Below are 26,311 nucleotides of genomic sequence, written 5' to 3'. Positions count from 1 at the left end.
CAGTCACTCGTGAAAACATCTTGATGGTATTCCCGTTCTGATGTATGCTATTTTTAAACACATACGCATTATTACTTTGTCAAGCTATTATATATGTTATCAAGATAATTTCGAAAATTTTGATGTAATTCGGCGGTCCTCGTTAAACTGAGAAGTATATACTGCAAGATATGCTGCATCGCTCTATATAAACGGAACGCATTCTCTGTTCCGATTAATGGAAATTCGCCATGGGACAACGATGCCACGGTACGGTAGAGGTTGCGTCGCCGCCTAATTCTCCTTAGGATCGTATCACAGTACTGCCTGGAGCCATACGATCGGCGTATCGCATACACAGTATCGATTTCATGACAAAAGCAGAAAAGTATTTCGCACAACTGCTGTCAGTAACCCTTTGGTATATCATCCTTGAACGATCTGCTGATGTTCCAGTACATATCCTTTAGCTGGCAGCTCATTGCTCTACAAAGTTTCAACTACACGAAGAAGCTCTGAAGACTTACGAAGGAAAAGATACACTTCTTTATTTTGTTTCAGCGAACTGGGTTAGGAGCGTGCGTGCGTGCGTGCGTGCGCGTTTGGTTCAAACTCGCAAATCGATTTCCGTTGGGGACGAACAGAGGGGCCACCCTTGAAGAATAAATTGCGTACAATGAGAAATTTCGGCACGCCGACACTCACTTGAGACAAGGGTCCTGTACGCGACGTCGCCCCGGTGACGAGCAGGAACATAAAAGGCTCAGTTCCAATATAGAGCCGACGACCCAAAATAGAAGCAGACTGATACTGAAAAAGGGCAGATCCGATAAGCAGAGCAATCAACATTAACTACACTCATTAAATAATGATATCTATCTGAAACGATATGGCCATCACACGCAATTGTCGAAAGCAAAATTTTACAGCCAGTAGTTCTTATGCTTGTACCCATCCAAAGAGACGACATGTATATAAATGTTACTATTATCGTTTAGGTCCTGGATATTCATCCTGGATCAAAACTCAACGATGGGATATTTATTAGGTGAAAATTATATTTGTAATCAGTAGTTGACTGTGCATTCGTCAGTCTCAAGCTTATGATGCAACATGTGTTGACTGCGTACAATAACGTGTTATAACTGCAAGCAAGAAGGGGTGAGGTCAACGTTCTTGAACCCGCACGAGCGAGAGTGCTAATCCATTAACAATCATAGTAATATGGGTGCGCGCAAAAGCTCTCTTTTCTCTTTAAATCATTTGCACCCATGGAATGAAATAAAGGGTGACATAAGGTTGCTCATATTAGAGTCATTTAACTAACTATCTTGGTCCTTGAAAATTTAAGTGTGATGACTATTTTTGGTAGCAATCCGTACCAGTATTCATAATAGGTCCCTAAGGTACTAAGCCCTTTATGCCTAGGTGTCGGCAAAACAGTTCTTTTAACTTTGTGGAAGGCTGATCAAGTGAAATTAACAGTAAAAGTATTTATGACATCGTGTTGTTACCGGATGCACTTTATGTCTATCTGAATGCTGGCCGAAATTGTGATACGGACATTATTAGCGGTTTCGACCAACGCTGATGTAATTGAAAGTTAAAACTGGCACAATCCTGTGAAAATCCGACTGCTTAGTTAAAACAAAGTACTGTGAAGTAATTAGAGCATAGAAAATATTGCTCTTTAGCATCTGACTGTAACTATTGTGCGTATTCTTGTGCGGGAAACAATTAAATTATAGCAGGATAAAGACTACTTTTTGTCATTTCTCATATCCTTTGTACCGTATCGATGCTACTGTTGCGTTTCCCCCTCCATTCCGCCGCACGAAACGGTTTCACCTCTTTACCTACGATCCTTCTTCTCCCGAAAGGCGGCACGATCGTTGCCATTTAGCGAGCCGGCCGCACTCATGACTTTCACTAGATCTAATCATCCTTCAAGGTTTTATCGGAACAAAACTGGCAGAGTTTTAAGCTTGTCAATCCCAGAAAAGGCGGTGTACCCAATCACCTTAAGGCAGGAGCGGGCTCACGTCTGTCCTCAAAAAGAGGTTTATAATTCATTTTAGAGACCATTCCAGTTGACGGGATAAGAAACTTAATTTGTTTCAGTGACAACGAGGCACAATTAGCTCCACAGAGACAACAATGTAGCAAAAAAATAGCTTAAGAATTTCTCGAAGTAATTGCGATATCGTTATCAGGAACGATGATAGGTTGCCGCCCCCAAATCGAGCTCTGTATTTAAGACTCGTGCGTTCGAGCAAACATGGATGGGACTTATAATCATTTGGTTAACAAAACGTCAAGTTAACTACTAAGTAGTAACTAGTAAGAAAGCTGTATACAAAAAATAGTTTTCTTTGTATACAGCTTTGTATACAATACGTTTCTTTTTTTCTATTTTGGGCCAACAATAAAAAAGCTTGCTAAATAATTAATAAGTCGCATGACAGTATTGTTTTCGAACTTCTGCATGTATGCACGGTTTGCTATATCCGTTGAGAGACAGACCAACCAATGATTGTACCCCATGGTGACTCAAACAATTGTGCTTGCCCCATATCTCATTGGGGTAAGGCACATCTCACGTCACGAACATCAGCCGCCTGCGAACTGCAACAGCTTGCGATGCGACGGAGAAATCTGGCTTCGCGGAATTTCTACGAGCACACACACTACTTTCACTTTGCCCCACTCTCAAACCCTTTGCTGGAACCGACAGATCCACGTATGAGGCGATCGTAAAGGGGGTATTTCTATTTTCTAACAAACGGAAATGTAACGTCGAGGGTAGAAAGAAGGAGGTGACTGGTCAGACCGTTGAACGAAAACAATTTGGGTTGTCCCGAAGCCATGGTGTTCAGGCTCAAATTGTTCGCTAGGTCGTGTACGACCATTCGCTTCTGAAAGGAATCGACGAACCAGCTGTGTTAAGGCTCATCAAAGAGAAAGAATTGCCGCTTGTTTAAAGTTGCCTCGAAATGCTAAAAATTAGTTTCGATTTGTTTGGCATACCCCTCACCTACACTAGTGTGTTTTCAAGGGACAAATGTTTGTTAATGCAAACATCTTGTAGTGCACATTTTATACTTTCTTTCATGTTCATATATACACATATTCGCTTCAAAAAATTCACAGAGTTTATACAGTAATTAAATCACAAAAAAACAGTAACATATATTCAAATATACCAGAGTCCCTCTGATATCAGACCTCTTCTCTGATGCTTATTATTATTGAATTTAAAAAATATTATGTATAAACTGCTAACAGCAAACCGACCAAGATATCTATCAACGAAAATCAAAGAGAAGTAGAGAGCCTATTGTTACTGACTTGCCCGTGATAATTTTCACTTGTTTTTTTTCTCTTTAGCGTGTTATTCGTGTTTTCTTGTTTTATAAAATTTCTATAGAAATTAATCTCTGAACTTCGACTTGAAAAGCGCAAGTTACTATTAGTTCGACAATGCTAATTTTGTGATCTGAGCCAATAGAACTGTATTATCAATCATTATCAATCATATAGATTATTATCAATAAGAAAAATGAAACACCTTCATTAGCTACCGTCATACTGATCGATGTCTTAAGTAACAATGATGACGAAACAAACTATTCGATTTACTTGGCTGAATAAATTAAGGCGAACTTAAGGCTATGCGAGGGATATCCGAACCCCCTTCGAGATCGACGAAGTTCTCAACATTATCGGTATTATTGTTAGATTAGTGGTAAATTAATTGTATATTAGCGCGCCAATTTTCGAAAGTCCCTTTCGTTTCCTAACGTTCTCCATTGTAATTGTTTCATTATCGAATAGATCATTTGTTCGTTACAGATTTTTGTGAAACGCGTTTAGGATTCATCTAGCAATGGGTGCAGCCATAAAGACTAATTATTCCACATAATAGAGGCCCTAGCCGGTGCTCATACTTTGCAAGACCAGCGATCACTTGTGTCACTTCTAAAGAGGATGAGCCATTAAAAGAACGGAACAAATGGGAAAAACCGAGATCGAGTAAAAAGATTCGAAGAAGGCACGTGTGTATTTATCCTAATGAAATGGCCAAGACGACATAAGTCCGACAATTTCTTGCCCATTGTAACAGTAATTATCAATACATTATAACACTAAATCAACTGTTCGTTTATTTGTCCTATACACTCGTCCTCTTCATAAACGTGTATTGATTATCGATTCCGAAGTTACCGTATTTCTTCCAGGTCTCAAATACCTAGGCCCCATCCTAGAGGGCGTGTACGTAATGAAGTGACGAAAATGAAGATGAAAACATCTGTGTGCAAATTTACTTCATACTCATAGAGTGTATACCACCACTTGAACGAATATCGGAACTAACGTTGTCATACCACTGAGCTATAAAATTGGAGCGCTAAAAGTGGGCACAAAATCAACCTGATGCTTTCAACTAGTTGCCGCTCTATATTGTTGGCATGTTTGGAGCCCATAGGGCAATGGGAAGTAAATCAATTACATTAAACTTACTTTGCGTACTACATAGCAATATATTACTCTTAGTCTACGTGAGAAATAAATCATTTAATAGATGCGTAATAGCAGCGAGGGCAATTTGCCGACTGAAGCTATGTTACTTTGACAAAAAATAAGGATATCGCAACAATTAAGGAAGCTCAAAACGTTCATTTATCTGTGTACGTGGTGTTTGTATATGGCTCTGTCCATATATGTAGAGAACTCTTTTTAAAAAAAAGATATACGCCGTTTTCTTATTTAGTAGCGCCTGTGAGCTCTATAGAAAGCTTTCCGCCCTTATGTAATATTTTTATTTTTCTCTGTGGTCCACATTTATGGTAGGACCGTACGTTCCCGCTCAGTGCGCCGATCTTTTCGACGTTCTCGCAAACGGATGGTTGTTGATGTTTTCAAGAGGTGACGTTTTTAGTCTGGTGCCGGCTGTGTGGCTTTCCATTAGCACGGCTCTCTCCGCTTTTTTTTTAGACCAAATGAGTACATAGTCTCCCTTTTTCACGCAGGGTGGCCCTGTCAGGTCCCACTCGTCCTGTTTCAGCACTGCCACAGGGAGGCGTATAGTCGACGTTTGGGTCTGCTATACCATCACGACCTGCATCGTACTCTCAGGAAACTGCAGAATCGGTCCAAACAGAGGGTGCACTATTGCAAAGTTCTGTACGTTCTTGGACGTTATCATACCGTTGGGCGCAGTGGACAGACGCCGGCTAGACGTCGCCAGTTAACGTCAACCTCCCAGCACGGGCCGGCAACGACAAAGCGAAGAATTCGAAAAGAATCAAGACTAAGCGGCTTTAGCTACTAAAATGGAAACCGCTTACCGAAACCAACTTAAAAACAACGGACAGCTGGAAAAGACAGACGATAGAAATAGCATCGTTACAGCCTTTCGTAGCAGTAGCGCCAAGCAAGATGAAAACGAACGAGAAGATTCGTCTGTCTCATCCATTCTCGAGAGGCTGCAAGTACGCACACCTACTAGAACCATAGCATATAATGCAACGGCAATCGCTTAAGCCTAGTAGCGAAAACTTGATTAAAACAACAAAGCATGTTTGGCTCGAAATTTAGCTTCAAGATCGTATATATATGTATCTTAGAAGCCAAACAGTAGTCTTTAGTAAGGTTTGCGGACGAAGTATCCTGCGACTGCTTTGCCAGCAGATAATAATAAGTGCTGAAAAAGTATAGATACTTTTGGCAACGACAAGTGCATTTGCCATACGTTGGTCCATTTTTACAAAGTTAAACAGGCAGTCCTCGCAGTTAAACAACTGCGGGGACTGCCTGGATTACGTGCGAACTATACAGGAACGGTTCTATGGTACTACTTTAAATAGAGTGAAGAATAGCATCTCTTCATCATCTCGAGCCGCTTTCGAAGAAAAATTGCTTTATGTTTAAGCTTACCGTACGCGAAATAAATGCGGTCAAATGCTATCTGCACCTAGTTGACCAAAAAATTAATGCACGTCCTTTTTGTACAAAATATGCTTCTCTCAAAATCTGACGTCGAGGTAAAATTACCAAATCAAGACAAGTCCTCTGCAATGCGGCAAGTTCCCTGAACCTACTACGGTGTGTAACGTATCAAACAAACAATCCGAAGTAATCAAGAGTGAACTACAAGTGTTTCGTTTCTTGCATTGTATAAACTATTATCTTTATTATTAAAATGTATCAAAATTCCCCCTTCGACCAGATGGCTTTGATCCTTTGTTGGGTGCGCCACTCATTAACGTAGGTTCTTGTAGGCCTCGCCCGGAGAATGGTCGTGCATTCTAAATGCGGGTTAGGTACAGATCGGTGAACACATCAGCCAACCAGTTGCCTTCTTTAACAAGTGGCCGCGCGTACATGGAGTAGTATACATAATGCTGTCTCTGCACCATGTTCACGCACGTTTTCCGACAACAACGAACACGTCCTGGATGGTCGAGTAAAAAGGCAAAAGGTTAGGAATAATTTCGTTATGTTAACCGTATTGTAAGCCGGCTTTGGAACGTGTCTCGGTTGCCCCAAGTTGCGTTTAGCGAGCGAGTATAATGCCTTGTATGCTTACCAAACAGTTTCTTTTTGGTTACATTTTTTAATTGGGATGCCCGAGGGTCATCGCATAGCTGGAGGTGGCTTTGATAGACTTTTTCCGAAAAACTAATGGATCCTGTTAAGCGCCTATCATCTACGTCAAATAAAGTACTATTAACTTCAATTTAGGATTTCCTGCTTGAATATTCCGCTCTGATGAAATGCCTACCGGCGATCCCGAACGTTAAACTCGAAACATAGGGGCTTTCCTGTTAATAGATAGGTACGCAATGCGCTATCATGCTCGGTGTATCCGCGCACAGCCAATTTGCTGATACAGAATATAATCGTTGAACATCCGTTTATTGATAATTTCGTTGAATACCTGGAACTTGCTAAGATCCGACTTGATATCTAAGTTAGGTCTAGGTGTTTAAGAGACTGTGGCACCAATATCATAAAAATTGATTCCTACATATTGTTTAGCTATTTCAGATATAATTCCTGAAGCCATTATTGTCTTCAATCACTTGATCAATATAGCACTGCAAAAAGGCTTTTTAATTAAAAATTTTTCGAGTTAGTATAGGTAAACAAACTTTATGCCCTCTATTATAACATACCCAGCCACACATGCATTCAATAATGTTCAACGGTCAAGTTTGGAATTATCGAAGGTAGCCCATTAAAGTTTTCCCTTTACATTTTTTACAAATTTTTTCTAGTGCAGGTACCTAAGTCAGCTTCTCTTGCCTGGAATAGATGACCAACGGCCATGCACCATTGTCACAGTGTTAGTTTGTATTTTAGACGTTAAGTACGTCATATGTAGTTTTTATCGCCGATTGAAATTTTTACGATGAGATCCCCTGTGGCAAGTTTGGGAGGTGCCTGAGTCAGTTAATTAGTAGCCTATTTGCTCTTTAAATTAGCATCTGACGGAGATAGCTTTAGGCGCCTTAATAATCCTTCCCTAACGCTTCCAGTTTATGATACAGGTTGTCATTTGGCGGTAGTAGGTGAGGTAGCTATCGCTGTTTACTATAGTCACCCGTGAAGTGAGTGAAGATAGGTTAGTGAGAACTCGATGCCAAAATGAAAAAAACTTCAGTTAAAAGAACTCACCAGAATAATAGAGAATTATATAGATCCAATATCAGACGATTGCACATCCTGGCGGCTTGTCGCCCTCTGCTGCGACGTTATTTTCTTTCACTTCCTGATCCTCCTCACCATTCTCCTATGTCCAGCATAAAATGTTCAGAGATTGTAAGAAAAACAGTCTTCGAATGTTCAAAGCTTTCCGTTATTAATCGTTCTTTATCTGATAAGCAACTGTAAGAAAGATTTGGACTATACATCTCGTGGCGCCCCAGACATCGGATTATGAAAAGTTGCAGATGTTTTGTGCGGGCAAAATTCATATTCTAGAAATTCTATTGTTTTGCAACATATAGATTGTTTTTTTATGATGCTACTTCGCAGGCCACAAAGCGACTACAGGAAGTCTAACGAGATTCGTTAAGTGTATCACCTGTGGTATAACATTTATGCACCTAGCAGATGTTTAGCAGTGAATTAGAAATTACAACAAGCAACAATAGGCTCAAATTATATTTAAAAGCCTATATATAAAAAAAATCAGGGTCATATATGAGCCCCATAATACTTGTTATCGTTAAGAACCTTTCGTTAAAAATGTTTTTTTTTTTTTGTAGGATAAGCCACCACATGTCATTAACCCGTTTTTGAGGGAAAAATCGAATTTTCCTATATTCCGGCTGCTGTTCGGCCGATTAATTCGCTAAAGTGTACCGTATCTACTACTGGGTGTCGTTCGTGAGCTTTTGTCTTTGAAGCTGGTGTTATGCTACAGACTTCCGCGCATCGGAGCCCCACAAAACCGAAGTGAAAGGCATAAAAAAACGAGCCACTAATCGAGCAAAGTGCCAAATGTGCATCAATGTCAAGCTGCAGTGCTGGCAAACCCTAACTCTCACTGAAAATGGCCACCACCGGTAACGCAGATGCAACTGCTTTTAGCGGACTTTTTTTGATCGGGATAGATTGCATTCGTGGCTCAGCGGAAGCTTTCAGATGGAAACTGAGTTACGTGAAATTTAATGGCGGCCTGCCTTTCCTTGCGCAGCAATTATGTGCAGCTGAGTAAACAGGTTAAAAACAATGGCGGTAAAGCTGACGGTGACCATCTCCAGGGAAACCCAACTCCAGAAGAAGGTCAGTTCGAAGGGTGTGTTAAACTCCGGTGATTACTAAGAGCCACCATTTTTCAGGTTTTTTTGTTTGGAATGGACATTGGAATGGAGGTCGTCAATGGTTGCTAGGACAGTTTCGTCGCGTGCATCTTTTGTCTCATACCTCCATGGTTTAGCTATTTTTTAACAATTAAAATGTAATACAATCAAAATGTCTACAACTACCTCAACATAGTTGACAATGATTAATAGTAACTGGAATATTTACTAGCGTTTACATACTTGTACTCGTGAATTCTGGATCTCCTCTGAAGGTACCTGGGCCTGTAATGCAATTCAATGAATGTTTCGTCCATATGTTTCGGATATATTTTTACGATGTCTTTAATGATCTGCTAGTTTCCATATACTTGAATGGTTGATAGCTTGTAACGTTAAACAAATGACATTGACGGTATTACACGAAGCTAATTCTGTGGCTTACCAAAAAAACACCCAAGCCCCATTGAGGACTGCTCGAGTTGGGCTTGCCTGTCTACACGCAACTGCTTCTTCTGAACAATTTTACTACATGAATTTTAGCCTTATATATTATTTTACAATCGATCCATTTTAAGAAAAAGGTTAACCTGTACAGATCACGCTAAAAAGTCAGTTGCAAAACCATCGAGCGCCCTTCCTACACAAATGGTAAATACCCAAGTTGTTCGGTGGAAAGCTAAAAGGACCAACCTCTTTGGCATCAATAAGGCCATCTAGAGCATTAATAAAAGGAAGCCATGTTCGTTATCGTGTACTTACGATTTTCGATATCGTGGCAATTTTGGGTTCGAGCGAAAATTTCTGAAACAATCATATTTTTTTTCTCGTTATTCCATATATATGTTATTATGCTTGCTTCTGAAAGTCTATTGCTTTGTCTTCTCGTGGTACTAATAGTAACCTCTGCGTATACGTATTATTGTTTTATTTAACTTGAATAGGGCGCAGACCCCATGGACGTTTTCTTTTGTGTTAAAAAAACGGTACGGCATTTTTAATTATTGGGACGTTATGTTTTAAACGTAGCAAACAGTATTCCCGTTATGTCGGGATAATTTTTCTATTTCACGAACCATCTTCCCACTTTGTCGTATTTAGATGTAGTATATCAAATCTAAGATTATTTATCCGGATATCATCACTCGACCTTTTAGCAGGCGAGTTGATGCAAAATAGAAATATTCAATTGGTCTTTGAATGTGGATTCTATCTTGAAAAGCACAACGGCGGAGATAGCTCACCGTATAAACTTTCCCGTTAAGTTTCTCTTTTAATTATAATTGAAAACATAGTGAGCTCTTCGTTCAAAAGACTCCAGCAAAGCAGTCTCCCGTTAAGGCGAATAGCGAGGAGCTATGACGGATTGAAGATGGAATGGAACCAAACCCATCTCAGTATGTGTAGGGTACGTGTAGCGGGGGGGGGGGGGGGTAGTAGGTGAATGTAACAACAGTGATCGATTCTCCTTATATATATATATATATATATATATATATATGACAGCGGATCCTGACTTGTTAGTAAAAATGAATTTCCTAGATGGTCACGTCAGCGAGTTGAAGCAACTGAATTGGCGAGACATCATTAAAAAGCAAACGTGTATCCGTGAAGGTACACATAATAAAAGAAACAGCTGTCATCCGCAACAGCTTCGAAAGCTCTGGTCCGTCGATTACAGCTGAAGTAAACATTTAGAGGAGATAGATAATGAAAAATATTGCAGTGAAAAACACCATAAAAATCGTAAAAACTCATAGCTGAAGGTTCCCTATCGTCTACCAAGCTCGCTCCACAAACATTTATTAATAAAACTCTTAGAGCCATAAGACAATCAAGATTTTTTTCCAAAACTATACATTATTTTAGCCTAGATCTCTGCAGCAGCGGAATAACAAGTTATTATCCATATATAACCGAAGAACTGAGTATTTTTACAGATTTTAGGCTTTCAATTACCGAAACAATGAACTTTTGCCGCCGCAAAGCATTGTTTATTTAGGCATATGCATCGCTCCGTTAATAATGAATGGCTATTATACCTATTTTTTTCTTTTCGATACAAGAATTTGTAAGTTAGTTTCAAGGCTTCAAAACTAACGGGTAATACAGGAAAACAGTAATACACAATACTGGTAACGCAACTACTTGGGCATACCTCTACTGAGACGTTCCTGAAACGTCGATGAAATTTTCTTCGAACCGAAAAAAAAGTGAGGCAATATTTTATACTTACGACTTTGGGGGGTGACTTCCCTGCGGGTGAAACCACCTAAAATGAACCCGTCAAATAGTCCTATTTTAGGAAGATCACATTGACATAAGCATTTATGGACAAATAATGAAGAGTCGAAAAAGGTAATCTATTAATTAATAACGTCATCTGCTCTACTTACATACTTTACGACTGGATGAGCTAAAGGTACAGGTGAGATTCTCTGAAACTATCATAAAAATAAGGTTATTTCCTATTGATATATTAGATCGTAGATTTTTCTTGACGGAGAATGCAAGTAACTTTGCTCTTTCTTAAGAAAATTTAAATTAACTTACGGCCTTTGCGGGCATGGACTTCGGAGTAGGTGGGGCCTTCTGGAATGATTATATGGAAGCGGATTTTTACATATACATTTTCGTAAGATTTGTCATTATAACGTTAGAAGTACTACGCGAGTCACATCGACTCGTGTTTTCAAGTCGAAGAGTTGTTTGCACAAAAGAGGATTGCATAAAAGTTTGACTTTTAGGTTGCCCCACTTTCAATTGTTTTCCGTTCCATACAAAATGACATAGGAAGGAGAACTAACGTTTTTTTTGCAACTTACCAACTTTATGTGGGAAGGAGTCGTAGGCTCAGGCGAAATGCTCTGAAATGATCGTATCGAAGCTGGTTATTGAAGCAATAGGCAACTGCTTTTCGTCTTTAACAGTTCCCGCAGAATTTGGTTTTCGCCAAACGACGACGTGAATCCGAATCCGAATTCGAATGCCGTTTGTTAAATTACAGGGGACCTTATAAACGATAGGGGGGCGAAGTGTGCATAATAAAGCTAAACATTGTGCATGTTTAATATCTAGTCCGCGCTGTGCATGAGAGGTTAAAGTAGTGTCCTTATGCATTTGACTTAAAAACGATTTTGTATCTTTAGGCAAAAAATCCGCGCCATCTACTACATAAAATCCAACGGTGTGGAGTTCGCAAGCAGTACATTATTAGTAATCAGACAGTGCAATATATGGCTTTATTTAGAACAGTTTTGTCATTTGTTGCCTATTAACTCATGCTGTACAGCTAAAATTACAGGTCTATGTTTAAATATCAAGCTACTAAAGAGCACCGACCAAGAAATACAGCCTAAATAAACAATGAAAAGGGATTTTACTCCTGTGGTGAGGGTCACCATGAATTTACTTTAGTTATTCATGGTGACCGATTCGATGTGTAAACCAGTTGATTATAAATAGGAACTAATGCTTTTAGCAGGCTTATACCTAAAATGCCTGCTTAGTTTGACCCTGTTCATACGCCTTATACGTTAGCGTATCGCGATTATTATTATTACTTCCTTTTACATATTCAATATTAACAAGTCGAACCAGCATGTTTATATAGGGACTACATAGAGCCGTACGGCTCTATGTAGTGTATATATATATAATAAGTGGCCGAGTTGATCATGGAATAGTTGTACTTGAGTCCGTTTCAGCCGGGCCTCTAACTTGCTGAGGTTTCAAATAGCTTTGTTGAACGAGCTTTTTTTTTTCCAACTGACCCTTAATAATTCCTATTACGGGTAAATTTTGCTACGTCAGTGTCTGACATTTTTGAAACTTCCTTGCTTAATACAGCGCTTTCAAGAACATTAGTCGAACAGTTTTTCCGTTACTCGATAGTGTGGCCGATCCATTAGAGCTTCCTAAAAACAACGGCATTTCACAGCGTATGGCCATATTCTGAGTGATGTCAATCCAACAAAGTTGGCCGAAGTAAAAATTTGTCATTTAGTGAGAAACGGAACGGTAATCTAACACTATATGACTGAGAAAAGACACCTTTGCATGGACCTCGCGTACCCTAGATTCTGCGTACTCTGTCCGGAGCGACGACAAATTAGAGCCATAGGATCATACCGTTAACTTCACAGTAGCTACATAGGTCACAATGCGAGCGCTCACCTTATAGGATACACCGCACCTAAACCCTCTACTCTTCTGTGGAAGATTTGTTTGACTGCCACGAATTCTACTTACATGAGATCCTCTAACTTGACTTTATATATTAGTTTACTGGCCACTACTCGAAATCATTCAAAAATCTCAATAACTACCAATTTAAAGCTCCTAAGGTCTTGATCGAGAACGTTTCTGGAGGAACCGATTTTCAGTTGAATATCCGTTGCTCCTCTAACTCTGCGTGTGACATAAAAAGAGACACGGGAAAGAGTGTCACATAACCAAATCTTATGCTTCCTATAAACTGACGTTTAAGCGTTGTTTGTTTGTACTACCATCTAATGTCTAATGATCAGTAAGTATTAGTTCCGAGCTTACCTTTCTTATCTCTTTAGCCCGATACGCTGCCATCTGCGGAATGTTATTTATATTTAGTGTTATTAGCACGTACACCTTAATGGGCAGGTCTACCAATACGATATCATATTGATATACGTGCCTTGCGAGATTGAACCGTAGTTGTCGGAGCTACCTTCGCCACCCCGCTGTACCTCTGAGCTATACCTGTTTTGCGTACTGATCAATTGTCCAGTAAAACCCTACGTAGTCAAAAGCAGTCTTATGCCAAAAGTTTCAGCTTAGCATATATCGATCAGTTGCACCTTGTAGCATTTAGTTGTAACTTAAGGTTTTAGCTACATATACTCGTTCTCGTCCTAAGCTGTCTAACTTTAGTAGCTAACATGAGTAACGGTGATTATACTCAGCCGTTACTTATTGAAACACTTATTATTTTGATCAGCCCGAAGCTACAAAAGGAAAAACGAATAAACAAGGAATGCTTTATTTACTATAATTATATTTAGCGATGCGGCAAATATAGAGAGGTTCATGACTAATCGAAAATTGGGATCATTCAAATCAAAGGAAAGTAGCGTATACGCTTCTTTGGCCTCACGTATTTTGTGACTCGTCATGAAGCCTTAGAGGTCAGTTACTCCCTATACACTATGCACGCATTACATTGATAAGAGCCGCAGATTTCAGCGTGGGTTCGGCATGACTACGTTCAGGGTTCCTCACCTGAATGCTTCCTTTTAATTCAGATCAGCACGACATTTCAATCAAATGACTTACTGATTTAGAAGGCTCTGCGGTGACTTTTGGCACTGGTACCTGTAAACAATGTGTAAAGAAATCTATTCAGTTTCTTCGATTTCTGCTTATGAAATTGTATCGGTACCCGTTTCACTCCTTGCCAACATGGAGTGACATCTGACAGCAGAGTTATTAGCGGTGTGTTACCTTTTCTTTATCATTGCCTATTTTTTTTTTTATATTCTGCTAAAAGTAAGTTGGCTGCCATCTGTATGATTGATCTGCTTTTTGCAATGCATTCTCTGTTGTTCACTTGGTACCGCTAATGATTTGGCAGTAGCGTACGATCTTACGGGGTAACGTAACTTAATTGACGAGCCCGAAGCTGTTTGCAAAAAATTGCTGGTTTAAAGTCTGCTGTACGCTCCGTTCTTATGAAATTCACTAGCTGTGTTTTGTACGTTGAGTTAGCACACAGTTGGCATGTGCTTAACCACACGAGAAGGAAATGGACGACAAAAAAAAAAGGAAAATATTCCCAAACCTAACAGTGTAATATTGAACAACAGAGATCAGTATCCATGGGTTCATTTGACAAATTGGCAGGTCCAGCCTTATCTGCGTTAAAATATCAATAAACATCAATAAAATATCAAAAATATAACAGAATAAACGTTTATCGAAAAATCTATTTTGAGAATTTTGGTTGTATATTACCTTTTAATAACCGATTATTTACTCGTCTTTAAAGTTCGATGCCAACTAACTTTTTGACCACTTCAGATGTTACCATGAACTATTGGTAAATCTTCCTATTTAGGTCTCCCGACAGGTTTTTGCGCCACCTCGATGAAACAAACTATCGCCAATTTACAGATACTATACAAGATGATATAGATCAACTGGTCTTCATTGCAGACAACCAGGTTGTACCTCTAAACGTAGTTCGTTAACTTCATCATCACAATTTTGCTTGACGGTGGGCATATCACAACTGTAGTTTTTCAATATGGCTGAAAGGCACGTTGAAAACCTTCAAGTCGTTTTTGCACGCTTCTATATTTGCGAATCCCTGAGGCTAACTAGCGAACCAAATTACACGACTGTATATTTGCTACGGTGGCATGAAACTTCCTGTCCCTGGATCGCTACTTGTTCTAGTAACTATTTCGATTCAAATCTGCGTATTACCTGATCTTAAGGTTTCATCAACAAACAGTTAAGGCTAGCATCTTTCCACTCACCAGCCTTGAGTCAGGGCCGGATACCTTAGGTGCAGCCATCTGAAGTAAATATACGAATAGTTTATTACTTTGCTTGCAATTTATTCGAAGTGGCTTTTTAGGCAGGCCCAGAGCTGCCTGAACATAGCTAAACTGAAGCACAATTGAAAATATGAGGAAACTGAGTTCAAGCTCGCACGTGCTCAATTTCCTCACAAATAAATTAATGCATTATTATTATTATTATTATTATGCATTGAAAGGTATGTTTGCCTACAGCATACAAAACGGGCATTTGCCATTCAACAAACAAGGAACCCCGATAAACCAAGCATTGTACTGATTCTCCGGTAACAATGGGACAAACTTTGCTTTGGGAAAATTGCTAGTTTGGCTGAAGGTTCAAAACAATTGGCCTGCTTGGTACTTTTTGCTAAGCGATAACTGAATTTTGAGCCAGAGTCTTGTTTATACGTATAAAAAAAGGTGCATTTAGGAAATCAGACATTCATCGCAGAGCTTAACTGCCTCTATATCCGGCGTCCCGTCTAGACTTATACTGATTCTACAGGACTTCAATGTAATAAAACATCCGCAGATTAGAACATATGCATGATCAATGCTGTTAGTTCATCATTATCTACTTACCAGTCTGGAGCCAGGGACAGATCGCTTTTGAGATACAGCCCTCTGAAACACAGTTCCCCAAATGTATTTATGGTGCGTATTGCTTATTAGGTATCTCATATTCTGTCATATCTGCGTCATATTATAAAGCTGCCAACTAACAAAATAAAAGTATTTGAGCTAAAAAAAAAAAAAAAAAAAAAAAAAAGGCTTGGTATCATCCTATTTAGCCTTTAGTTGAGACAAGTTATTTCCCGAAGTGAGAATTTGTTGCCGCATGTTCCTAAATGTCACCCTAGATTTTGCTCGAAAATAATATGTCAGCACTTCAGACAATCGGAGATCTCCGATTCTGTGAAGATCATTATTTAATGGTCTATACAAAATTATTTAATTTTGTATAGAACAGAACGAATTAATAATTTTTTCGTGTCCTTTCTTCGTCATTTTCTACAACTGATTTTCCTCTGGTTAGGTCTGATAGTATGTTTTCAAAGTAGTAGAAAATGGAATGGCATCACATTTTTTTGAGTTTTAAATTACGCGCCGGTGGTAGATAAAATTTAGTCGGCGAACGCCTCAGTCTCCGAGTGAAAACCGCTTGAGTTAACGAAAAATAAATTTAGACGGCAAAGGTTTGTTTTCAAATGCTACAACGCTGCGGAAGTCCATCGAAAACTGTCCGAAGGCTTTCGATCGAAAGCAGCAAGGTACGTGAACGGATAGAGGCTGGAGTGTCGAAGATCGGCGACGAGGTGGCCAGATGCATGGACCCAATATGAACGAATCGCCCCAACCCACGATTTAGGTTATGTGGGCCATGTGGGTCAAAATTAGACCTGATTGCTGGAAATATAGAAATTGGGTTAAATATCGGCCCCGTGAATTAACTTGAGGCCAAGTAATGTGTCTGATGTATACCAGATTTAGTTTGCTTAACTCCATTGGAATTGGAGAGACCTAATATCTTTACCACCAGCCGGATAGGACTAAACAAGAGAATGGTGTCCCCCTGGTGAGAGTCGAGTTGGCGGCACTGTGGAGTTAGTTTAGACATGGCAGTTAATACAAATAAGTTCTTATACTGACTATACGTTTTGCAAATATAGATTGACCAAACGGGTTTCGTTAGCGTAGTTGTATGTTTACGAATTCGGTAAAGCCCAGCAAATTTCTGAATTTTTTTTCGATGAAATTCTTGACGACACTTTAAGGATTCGTGATGCCAGTGATAGCAACGTTAGCCGACAAGTTTCTCAAGACACTAGTTAAGTCAATGTATCCATACCAGAAAGTGTTTAACACTAAATGTCAATGATTGTTGTGATCTTTGATTGGAGTAGTCACGTCATCAGTCAAAGCTAAATAATTCTGTGACAAAATGAAAATTACCAGTCTACATCTGCTGTACGATCTGAAAGTGACGTGCATTAATCGCTAATCTATGACAGCTTCTGAACCCGTTCAGTAACAACTTTCCTTAACTAAGTTTTGCATCCAGAACGTTTTTGCGTGATAATTTCTGAAGTCGTTAGATCACAATTTTACATTTCGTACGCACTTTGCCTGAATTTCTGTGCCATGTTTATACCTTTTGAAAAAGGTCGCACAAAATGTACGCTGGCGAGCTACGTAACGAATAGATTTCACCAATTTACGCATTTGGCCTATTTTTTTCTCTGGTAAAGTTAGTCGCGTTTTGTGGAGGGGGACCCCTACCTGCAGCTGGCTAGTTATCGAGCTAGTTACTTAATAGGCCTCGGCCTTTTCGTGCTATTTTGGTGGTTCCCTAAGTACGTCTGAACGTGTCCACACTGTCTTCGTGAGCAAATATTCAATGGCTATATATGCAAGTCACTGCATGATAAGTATATCTGTCGAGTTACTAGTATGTGAATCAGTAAAGTTTGCTAGTAGTAGTTCGATGGATAGTGAAGAGAAAAAGTTGATGTGAAAATATGTTAGAGCCTTCAATTTGAGTATACACAAAAACCACAACGTTATTTATTAGAATCTTGTAGTTTTTAAAATTTACTAAAAGCAATAAAATTTAATCATTTTTAATATCTGAAAATCAGTTAGGTAACTGTTTGCTCGCAGTTTGAGGCTAGTTGTTGAATGGAAGTGATGGTAGGTATGAGAAGGAAGTGGTACAAGCAAACATTAGGGTTGCAAGCTCTGTATCCGATACCGACACCTAGGTTCAAATACTACGATCTCGAAATGACATCATCAAAGTTGACTATTTCGTACATTTTTTCTAATATTATTTCTTGTTTATCGAAACAACTACATGTAGGGACAAATTAAACAAGGAAAACATTTGACAAAACACTACTGTTATTATTAAAAACTCACGAATTTTCCGTCCCGAATCGTTTTGCGTTCCAGCGGTGCCCTTGGAGGCTGAAAATGTCCTCATTACAATCTGTCAGTTTACACATTAGCTAATCAGTAAGCTTGTTTGAAAGCATTGTAATTGGCCTAATGATTTAATTAACTCTAGCCGGTGACTTTGTCAGCAGTGAGCACGGCAAATTTGAATCATTCATCTGAGACAACTTTTGCCCTTGGAACAACTTCCAAGTTCAAGCGATGCTCTGTCTCTCTGAATCACCGCTATTTCGTAGCTATCATGTGCCCAAAAGTAATTTGAAAATCGGTGTGGAACCACTTCCTGTTTGTTAATAATTTTTTACCCAATGTCGCTTGAGAATAATTCTTTGAAATGTAATGAAGAAACAATTGGAATCGTCTACATACTCCTTCTTCCACAACTTTGCGTTCCGGTGACGCCTTCTGAAATCATTATGAGCAGAATCGATCGTGTTGTACATACTAATTTGGACAGCCCTTGGGTTTTCAAAAAATGCCATACGTTCTTAGCAGCGAGCTTACAACATACTAAATCAATTAGCATTATAAACATTTTCGGCTATAACTTAAACAACAACTAAGTTATGAACTTACTTTTGCGCCCACCACTTTGCTCTCTGGTGATGCCTTCTGAAATTGTTTCAGTAAAATCGAAAATTTTCGATAGCTCCACGGCCTTCAAAAAGAACATACGCTCTTAGCACTAAGTTTCCAACTACTTTCCAAAATTAACTAGCATAAATGTCTTCCGCTACAACTGAAAGACTTAAATCGCGGACTTACTTTTATCTCTAGCAGAGTTTTGCGTTCCGGCACGTCGCTCTGAAATCGTTTCAACCGAATCGATAATATTGTGCGCATGTTTGAGGTAGGTCTTCAGTTTTCGAAATAAGGAAAGTTGACATAGAATACTCTGATTTTCTAATCTGGTTCTTGAAATTTTAGGCTGTGACAAATTATGGACTTACAATTATCCCCTGCATTAAGGCTTTATGTTCCGGCAAAAATTTCTGAAACCGTTTCAACACAGTTAATAATTTTGTACATAAATAGGTTAAATATTTTTGACATCTTTGAGACGAACGAAAACTGGCGTACGTTCTTAATGGTGCGTTTCTAACTTGCTTCTCAAAATAAGTTAATGGACATTATAGGCTCTGAGTTAGAGACACTAGCTTATAAACCGTGCCGTCCGGTACGATTTTGTATTCCGGCGATACTCTCCGAAGTCCTCACCAGACTCGGTTATTTCGCACGCATGACTTCTTCAGCTAGCCTATGAATTTTCTTAAAAAAAGGAAAAATCGGTTTAACGATCTTCTTGAAACACTTCAATCAATTATTTAGCCAATAGAGTAATGAACGATTGATAATATATAATAAACAAAAGTACTTACGAATTCCTATATACCGACTTGATCAGATATACTTACGAGTTTTTCATCTAGGATGCTTTTAGGTTCAGGCGATGCTTTCTGAAATAATTCATCACTGGTCATGAAATTCGTCATCTTGCACACATTTTTACATCTATCAATGCGATATAATTACGATCTGCTCTGATCAGCACCTTTTCAAGCTGGCCAATGGAGACAAGAGAGAGTATTTTACGGTTTGCACCGCGAACTATCGTCAACGAACCTCTATGATAACAAATACAAAATAGTTGTTTTTGTAATTGTTTTTACCCAGCTGATGGTTTGTGGAAAAAACGATACAACAAGAAGATTCTAGCTTATTTACGATAACAAATCGCCTTGATGCGGTTCCTTACGGATTGGAAAGGTGAAAGATCTACCGAATTACATGATGAAAAATGGCATCAAAATCAAAAACACACGTCTGTCGACACTTCCTGAATATTATTAACAATAAATTTAAACCAACTTGCGCTGTTTTATCGACAGGCATAACCAAAACGGGCTCAGGCGATGTCTCCTAAAATAAAATAATAGAAATATCTATCAAAACTAGTTCTCTGGCACATTGCATCCATAGAACGGTTTCATTGAATATTTCAGATAAGCAAATCATCATTGGTATATATATTACGAGTCGATATTGAGCCAGTGTCTCAATCTGCTCGCGAAAAGCCCTCGGTTCCCTTAAATAAACTTTACACTGTAACACAACACTTAATGCAGGGTAAGGTTAAATGTATACGTACCGACACTGGCGCATCACGACTTGCGCCCATATTCAGTGATTTCTGTAATAAGTTATTTTAATAATTACTACTTAACTACCTCTATTACGTTCATTGATTTTGATTTGTAATGCTACTTGTGGGTTAAGTGTCTCAGAAAAAGCCTACGATGGATCCATCAAAACTGCTTAGTTTAGGGTCAATATACATATATATGTGTATATAAGCTTGTTCACAACAGAGGCTTCCTTACGCTAGTCATAGTTGCTTAACTATGCAATAGTTTCGCGCTTTTATGGCTTTTCGTTACATTTGTCTCTCCATTTGTTAAAACAGCTTTTACTATCATGGGTTATTACGTTTGCTAGGACTGTTTCTGGACGGGCAACAATCGCCAACTGTAACCAAGCATACGTATCCCATGCCCCTAAAGGCTTGTTGATGCCGTTGATGGGAATCTTGCATAAATTAAAAATGCCTCATTAACATATGAGAAACCAAGAACAGGTGGATCGAGCCAGGTGCCTAACGTTTAGATTTTCGTCTCCGGGGTTTATACGACGAAAAACATGTGATTCCTCGTTGGGCAGTTCTATACGGCCGGGCTTATTTCAAATTAGATTAACGAAAATTTGCTTCGAATTTTAACTGACCCTACCATTGTACGTTGCTTGTGTTACACGCCCTAGACATTTTACCAGCATAAGCATGGCATACATTTTTCAACGATTTCAAGGGTTTTAGGTTTTGTTGGCTTACTGACCTATTGGCAAACGTACAAGTAGAAATATTGCTGTAATTCATCTGTGCTCAACAATATCTAGATTTCGTTTACCTATTTTCGGAGATAAATAAAACATCTACCTCGGAGCAAAAAACGACGAGGAAAATTAAGCTTCTTGGAACCGCCAAATGTCAGTTCGTAATCATAGAACAACCTGAGTCAGCGAAAAGACACGCAGCACTGCTCAGCTCAAGTAGTTATCAATTTATAATTTTAAGAAACTTCATGAGACGCTTCTAGACGCTCCTGTTCAATCCAACTTCATTCATTCATTGAGTTCCCTTGCGAACAAACACGAACAGCAGGGTCACTCTTAAGTCGTAAGTGGTCAAGGCCAGATCACTCTTAAGTCGTCGTAATCAAGCAAAACATGTTTCCATCCACTAGCGAAAGCGACAAAGACAATGAATGTCCGTGTTTCGCCTGAATAGGTACAGTTATCTAGTTTCCATGACCCATCATCGAGAACGCAGGACGAAGGGCTCATCTACCACCACTGGACCAACCAGCAACTCTTTACACATGAGGGCATGTCCCACACTTGGATTGGCAGCTTGCAACGCATTCATCGCTGACTAAGACAGGTTGGGTGTAAATAGGGAAGTAAACTCGTGATATTTTTGCACCAGAGCTACTTACTTCGCTGAATACTTAGCCAAAGGAAGTAAATTGCAAGTTCTCAAGATCGCTAGTTAGCTTGTTTGAAATCTCAATTTACCAGTAATTTTCAGGCATTAGGGGCTGAGGCTTAATCAAACGTGTGTCGAACCATATCATACTGGGAGATCTTGACACACTAATCGGATGCTAGCAGACAAATTGGATGTAAAATAGTTCATCGCCTTCGTAAACCCTGTTACAGAAACAACCCGGTAATATAGGCCTTTGTTGCGATTTTAGGCAAGTGTAGAGATTTTAAATTAAAGGCGATGCCCCAGAAACATCTGTATTACCGGGAAATTCGCCCTGTTTAGAGTATATTTATTGATGTTACTACTGGGAAATATTTCGTTATTAAGTTTAGGCGTCCTATGTATGTCGTTTTTCCAGTGAAATCTTAAAATACTGACACGTTCGGAGCTCCTAGAATACACAGTACGTGAATGTCCTGTTCGCGGTAGGTGCCTCGCTGATAGCAGATGTATGCATATTTCACATCTGCTGCGCAGGCCTCGATTTAGTACGATTTGCAGTCATGTCGTCTTTGAACCTCCTAGCTACCCTGCGTATTCTGGCAGTGTGCTGGCAGCGTTTAAAATGATGTCAGGGAGGATCCTTATGGATACCTAGCTACATCAACCACTGGTGACAGAATCTACATTTGTTTTTCAGGCTACCTGCTGAATGCAGAAATAGATCAAAGTCGTCATTCGATCTCCTACCCAAACGTAGGAGCGTATCACAAAGCATTTAGTCGAAGGAAGCGTAGACTTCGGCAAACTGGTACTAATTTTCGCGAACGATATAATTTGAGACACGAACATGGGTCCCATGGGTATTTGCATTTGCCAGCCATTATTATCAGCACTTAGCCATTATAAAGCTATTATTTAAACATCCGCCCAACAAAAAACTGCGAAATCTGCCCAGTCCTCACGACTGTTACTTGAAACATTAACATCAAAATTAATTTTTCAAATAACTTACATCAAATGAGAAAGCTACCTTTACTCCAAGGGAAAAAATCCACAGCAATAATATACGTCGTACGATCCCAAAAAGATGACGAACTCGTAATTTACTATATACAAAGCGTTTTTACTTCAAACATACTAGCGACGTTTTTTAAATAAAGTTCTGTTGGAACGGAACTTTTACCTTTAGGTAGTTCGAACCCACACGCTGCTTAAAATGAGATAGATAAAACGAGGAATAAAACCCACTTTCAAGTGTATTAAGCTCTTTCTTCTGAAGTAGAGATAAAACCCACTTTCAAGTATATTAAGCTCTTTCTTCTAAAGTAGAGGATTAGCTTTACGCCCAAATCCGTTGAGCTCTAAAATAGTTATACATACCAGATGCCTCAAAGCGATTCGTTCTCTTCTCCGCATCGAAGAGCGATAGCCCTAAATACGAGGAATGGATACATGCTCCTTGAACTCCCATTCACCGCGTAAATCAATTTTTCGAGATATTTCACCCGGCCGATTTCCAGCTTCTACTCCCTACATATTGCATCATTTCAGATCTGAATCATGGGGTATTACTAAGTGGGCTCTCCGAGGGGAAATCCACGGCATACTTGAGCCCTTTTCAGTCTCTAGCCGAAACCTGCGAAGAGTAGGCCCGCATTGCGGACTATCAGCCTTGATAAGAAGTACCATGTTATTTTCCATCGGTTGGTGGCTATTTGGTTCATCAGTGGCATACGAACCCACGACGCCTGCGCCCTTTATGAACAGAGGGACCTGTGAACATGCCGTTTTTTGCAACGGTTATGGTCAGCGCCCGTATTTTGTTGTTATGGTTATCGCCGCTGCAACATGATGCAGGTGCTGTTTTATGCGTGAGAATTGGTACTTTTGTCACACGATCACGATCGTTGCTGCCACCGTATTGGGTCAAAGGAAGAACACAAGGCACTTTTTCCAGCGGGAAATCTCTTGGGCCCTCGGCGCTAATTAAGCCCAAGTCAGCGTTAAATCACTCGGCATCCTTCGAGATGCCTTAAATCAATAAATTTGTCTTTGTGGTTTTCATTTTCAAAAAAGGTCTGATTCGACCTCGTTCGGAGATCGTAGTGGTCGAAATACAATCTGAAAGTGTTTTCGTTACCTGACTGCCTAACTGGCATTGACCTAGTAGAGATCTTCGTGACGTCAGCATTACATTGTCCTGGACCTGTTGATGAACACATCTTCTGCCGACGTGACGACGTGAATTAATGAAAGGAAGGTCATGTTTAACGCGTGACAGGTATAGTTAGCGTACGAAGGCATTAACCAACAAAATCTATTTCATTCAGAAACCAGTTGCTCATGGTACCATCGCCGCAGGCGGGAGGGTATTTGATGTGCGTTAACCCTGTCAGCTGTTGTCTCTATCGAAACCTTTGTTCCTACCCTTTACTCACCGTATATACATTAAGATGAATAGTTGTTTACATAACTACCCGTAAGGACCTGTTTTGCTCAGCCTTGAGATCTTAGGATCCACGTTAAGACCGAAATCTTACCACTAGGCTCGCAGAGCCTTTAGTAGTCAACTGCGACTCCACGTGTGACCGCTAGCAAAACTTCGATTTCTAATGTTTCCTCAATTTATGTAGTAATCCAGGTCCGGTTTTTCGGGAATAGTAGAAATATGTGTGACACTATTGTTTCTGCTCACTTTTGGATCGAATGCGTAAGCAAGTATGCTTACACAGATATGGCTGAATATTCTCTCTGCGAGTCGTCGTATTATGTCAGACGAGATGGAAAAAAATGTTTCAGATACTACCGAAGTTGAATACAATTGCTAGCAAAACATTCCCATATATATATATATATATAGGCAGTATGCCATTTTCCTAATAATCAGGAAACCAATCGCAGTTTAGGAGCCCAGTGCCGATGGGCGAACGTGAAAGGAGCAGAAATTTTGCACGATGCTATTTAACATGATACATTCGTATAGTACTATCCTTTAACCTGATCGTCGTGTGTTCGGGAAGGCCTTACGTATAGTTCGGACCTTGCAAGACGTATTCATCACATCCCTTCGATCGCTCCCGGAATTTTCTGCAATCACCCCTTTTTAAAACAGCGTAATCAAAATCTGGATTAAGTTCCACTACGCGGCAGACTAAGCGACTTTTTTATACTTCGTTTTATAACTATTCGCGAAGCGCAGAATTTTCTTTTGGATCTACATAATGAACACTTACGAAACAATCTTCGATTTCTTTTCCACTTCATCCACTTCGTTGAATCGAAACGTTCTAATTGACTCAAAGAATGATAAAGGAAGGCTATACTTTCTCAAGGTGATAAGCTGTTAATGCAGTTCTTGATTTATCATGTTAATTTTTTTGTAGCCTACTGGTTTTTTTGACGCTAACGCTTGGCCATGCAAGACCTTTACATTCGAGCCTTGGAACTCGTTCCAAGTATGACATATTTGCTTTTTAGCTTAAGCGAGCCCTTTGAAGAAATCGCAACAATCTCTATTTGCAAAAACACTTCACAACGAACTGCTGAAGCAGACCAGCGAGCATTTTACCCTGGCCTGCTCTGGAGATTCCGGGTGACCCACCGCACGATGATCGAAAGAAGAGTTTAAAATGCCCCGATTCTATGTTAATTATTGTTCGTGAACCGTGTATTAATTATCCTTTTGGGATCGTACTACGAAAGTAGGTTTGAAGAAAACTCACACACTAAGTATTTTCATACTAGGAACTAAAGGGTAGATAAGAAGATATACCTAAAGAAGGGCTAAGATTAATATTTGGGCTCGGGCTGGCACGACATGAAGAGATGAAGTACACAAAGACAGGTGAAGATTTGCCTTGCTTTAGTACCAGACGAAACAATACAACACAAGTAACTGTGGTAGCCGAATACGTCGACGGTTTAATCGAACCGTTGATATCCTTTGCAATAGTTTTAGACAACGTTTGAGGTCCACTTGCCACGCAGTGTCCATACTGTTTTACATGAGCTAATATTGGAACTACATGGCTTCGTCACACACATGCACTTTCTCGATTGCGGCCCAAACCTTGAACTCCGTTTAACACAACCTATGAAAGAGCCATCTCAGTGTAGCATTTCTTAATTCTCAATGATTTTTCCCGTTGCATTGTGAATTTACGCGTTGAATTAAACGTGGATGTAAGGAAAACGTTGAACGGCCCATATCAGAAATCCAGTAGCCCGCTTAGGAGCCATTCAAAAACCTAGGCTAGAAATCGCAAGTCTACCATTCTACCTTAATAAAATGAATATACATTTTTTTAATGTCCCTATTCATGACAAATTTTTAGCCTTTTTATCAACGTAACGTGTTTTGTAACTCGGATGAATTACAAAAATGCCCTCAGCTGGTGGAACATCGCTGAAAACAAATCGACATATACACAAATGTAAATAGGTATTCACACCACAGAATA

General features: G+C 39.5%; 1 protein-coding gene across 7 annotated transcripts in view; it reads right to left on the bottom strand.

Moving 5' to 3' along the window:
* Positions 1-243: 243 nt before the first annotated feature.
* LOC111245139 (uncharacterized) overlaps positions 244-26,311 on the bottom strand; it is a 60,592-nt gene continuing 34,524 nt past the window's right edge. For 4 of the 7 annotated variants that reach the window (XM_022793061.2, XM_022793063.2, XM_022793064.2 and 1 more), the window contains exons 14-33: positions 20,454-20,495; positions 20,174-20,224; positions 19,720-19,761; positions 19,255-19,296; positions 19,070-19,108; positions 18,881-18,916; positions 18,674-18,709; positions 18,269-18,316; positions 15,932-15,973; positions 15,305-15,343; positions 14,100-14,138; positions 13,341-13,373; positions 11,615-11,656; positions 11,343-11,381; positions 11,186-11,233; positions 11,026-11,061; positions 9,552-9,593; positions 9,033-9,074; positions 7,660-7,774; positions 6,176-6,433 (exon numbers count right to left, since the gene is read on the bottom strand). In XM_022793061.2, the coding sequence (XP_022648796.1) occupies positions 7,691-7,774; positions 9,033-9,074; positions 9,552-9,593; positions 11,026-11,061; positions 11,186-11,233; positions 11,343-11,381; positions 11,615-11,656; positions 13,341-13,373; positions 14,100-14,138; positions 15,305-15,343; positions 15,932-15,973; positions 18,269-18,316; positions 18,674-18,709; positions 18,881-18,916; positions 19,070-19,108; positions 19,255-19,296; positions 19,720-19,761; positions 20,174-20,224; positions 20,454-20,495 (822 nt within the window). In that variant the 3' untranslated portion in view covers positions 6,176-6,433; positions 7,660-7,690. Of the gene's footprint in view, positions 790-6,174; positions 6,434-7,659; positions 7,775-9,032; positions 9,075-9,551; positions 9,594-11,025; positions 11,062-11,185; positions 11,234-11,342; positions 11,382-11,614; positions 11,657-13,340; positions 13,374-14,099; positions 14,139-15,304; positions 15,344-15,931; positions 15,974-18,268; positions 18,317-18,673; positions 18,710-18,880; positions 18,917-19,069; positions 19,109-19,254; positions 19,297-19,719; positions 19,762-20,173; positions 20,225-20,453; positions 20,496-26,311 lie in introns of those variants that run through there. The other 3 variants (XM_022793073.2, XM_022793072.2, XM_086979597.1) reach the window with 2 other exon arrangements.

Source organism: Varroa destructor, unplaced genomic scaffold (genome assembly GCF_002443255.2).
Source record: "Varroa destructor unplaced genomic scaffold, Vdes_3.0 BEIS01000002.1, whole genome shotgun sequence".
Taxonomy (NCBI): Eukaryota; Metazoa; Arthropoda; class Arachnida; order Mesostigmata; family Varroidae; genus Varroa; species Varroa destructor.
The sequence above is the reverse complement of the archived record's forward strand: the minus strand, read 5'-3'. Positions and strand labels throughout refer to the sequence as shown.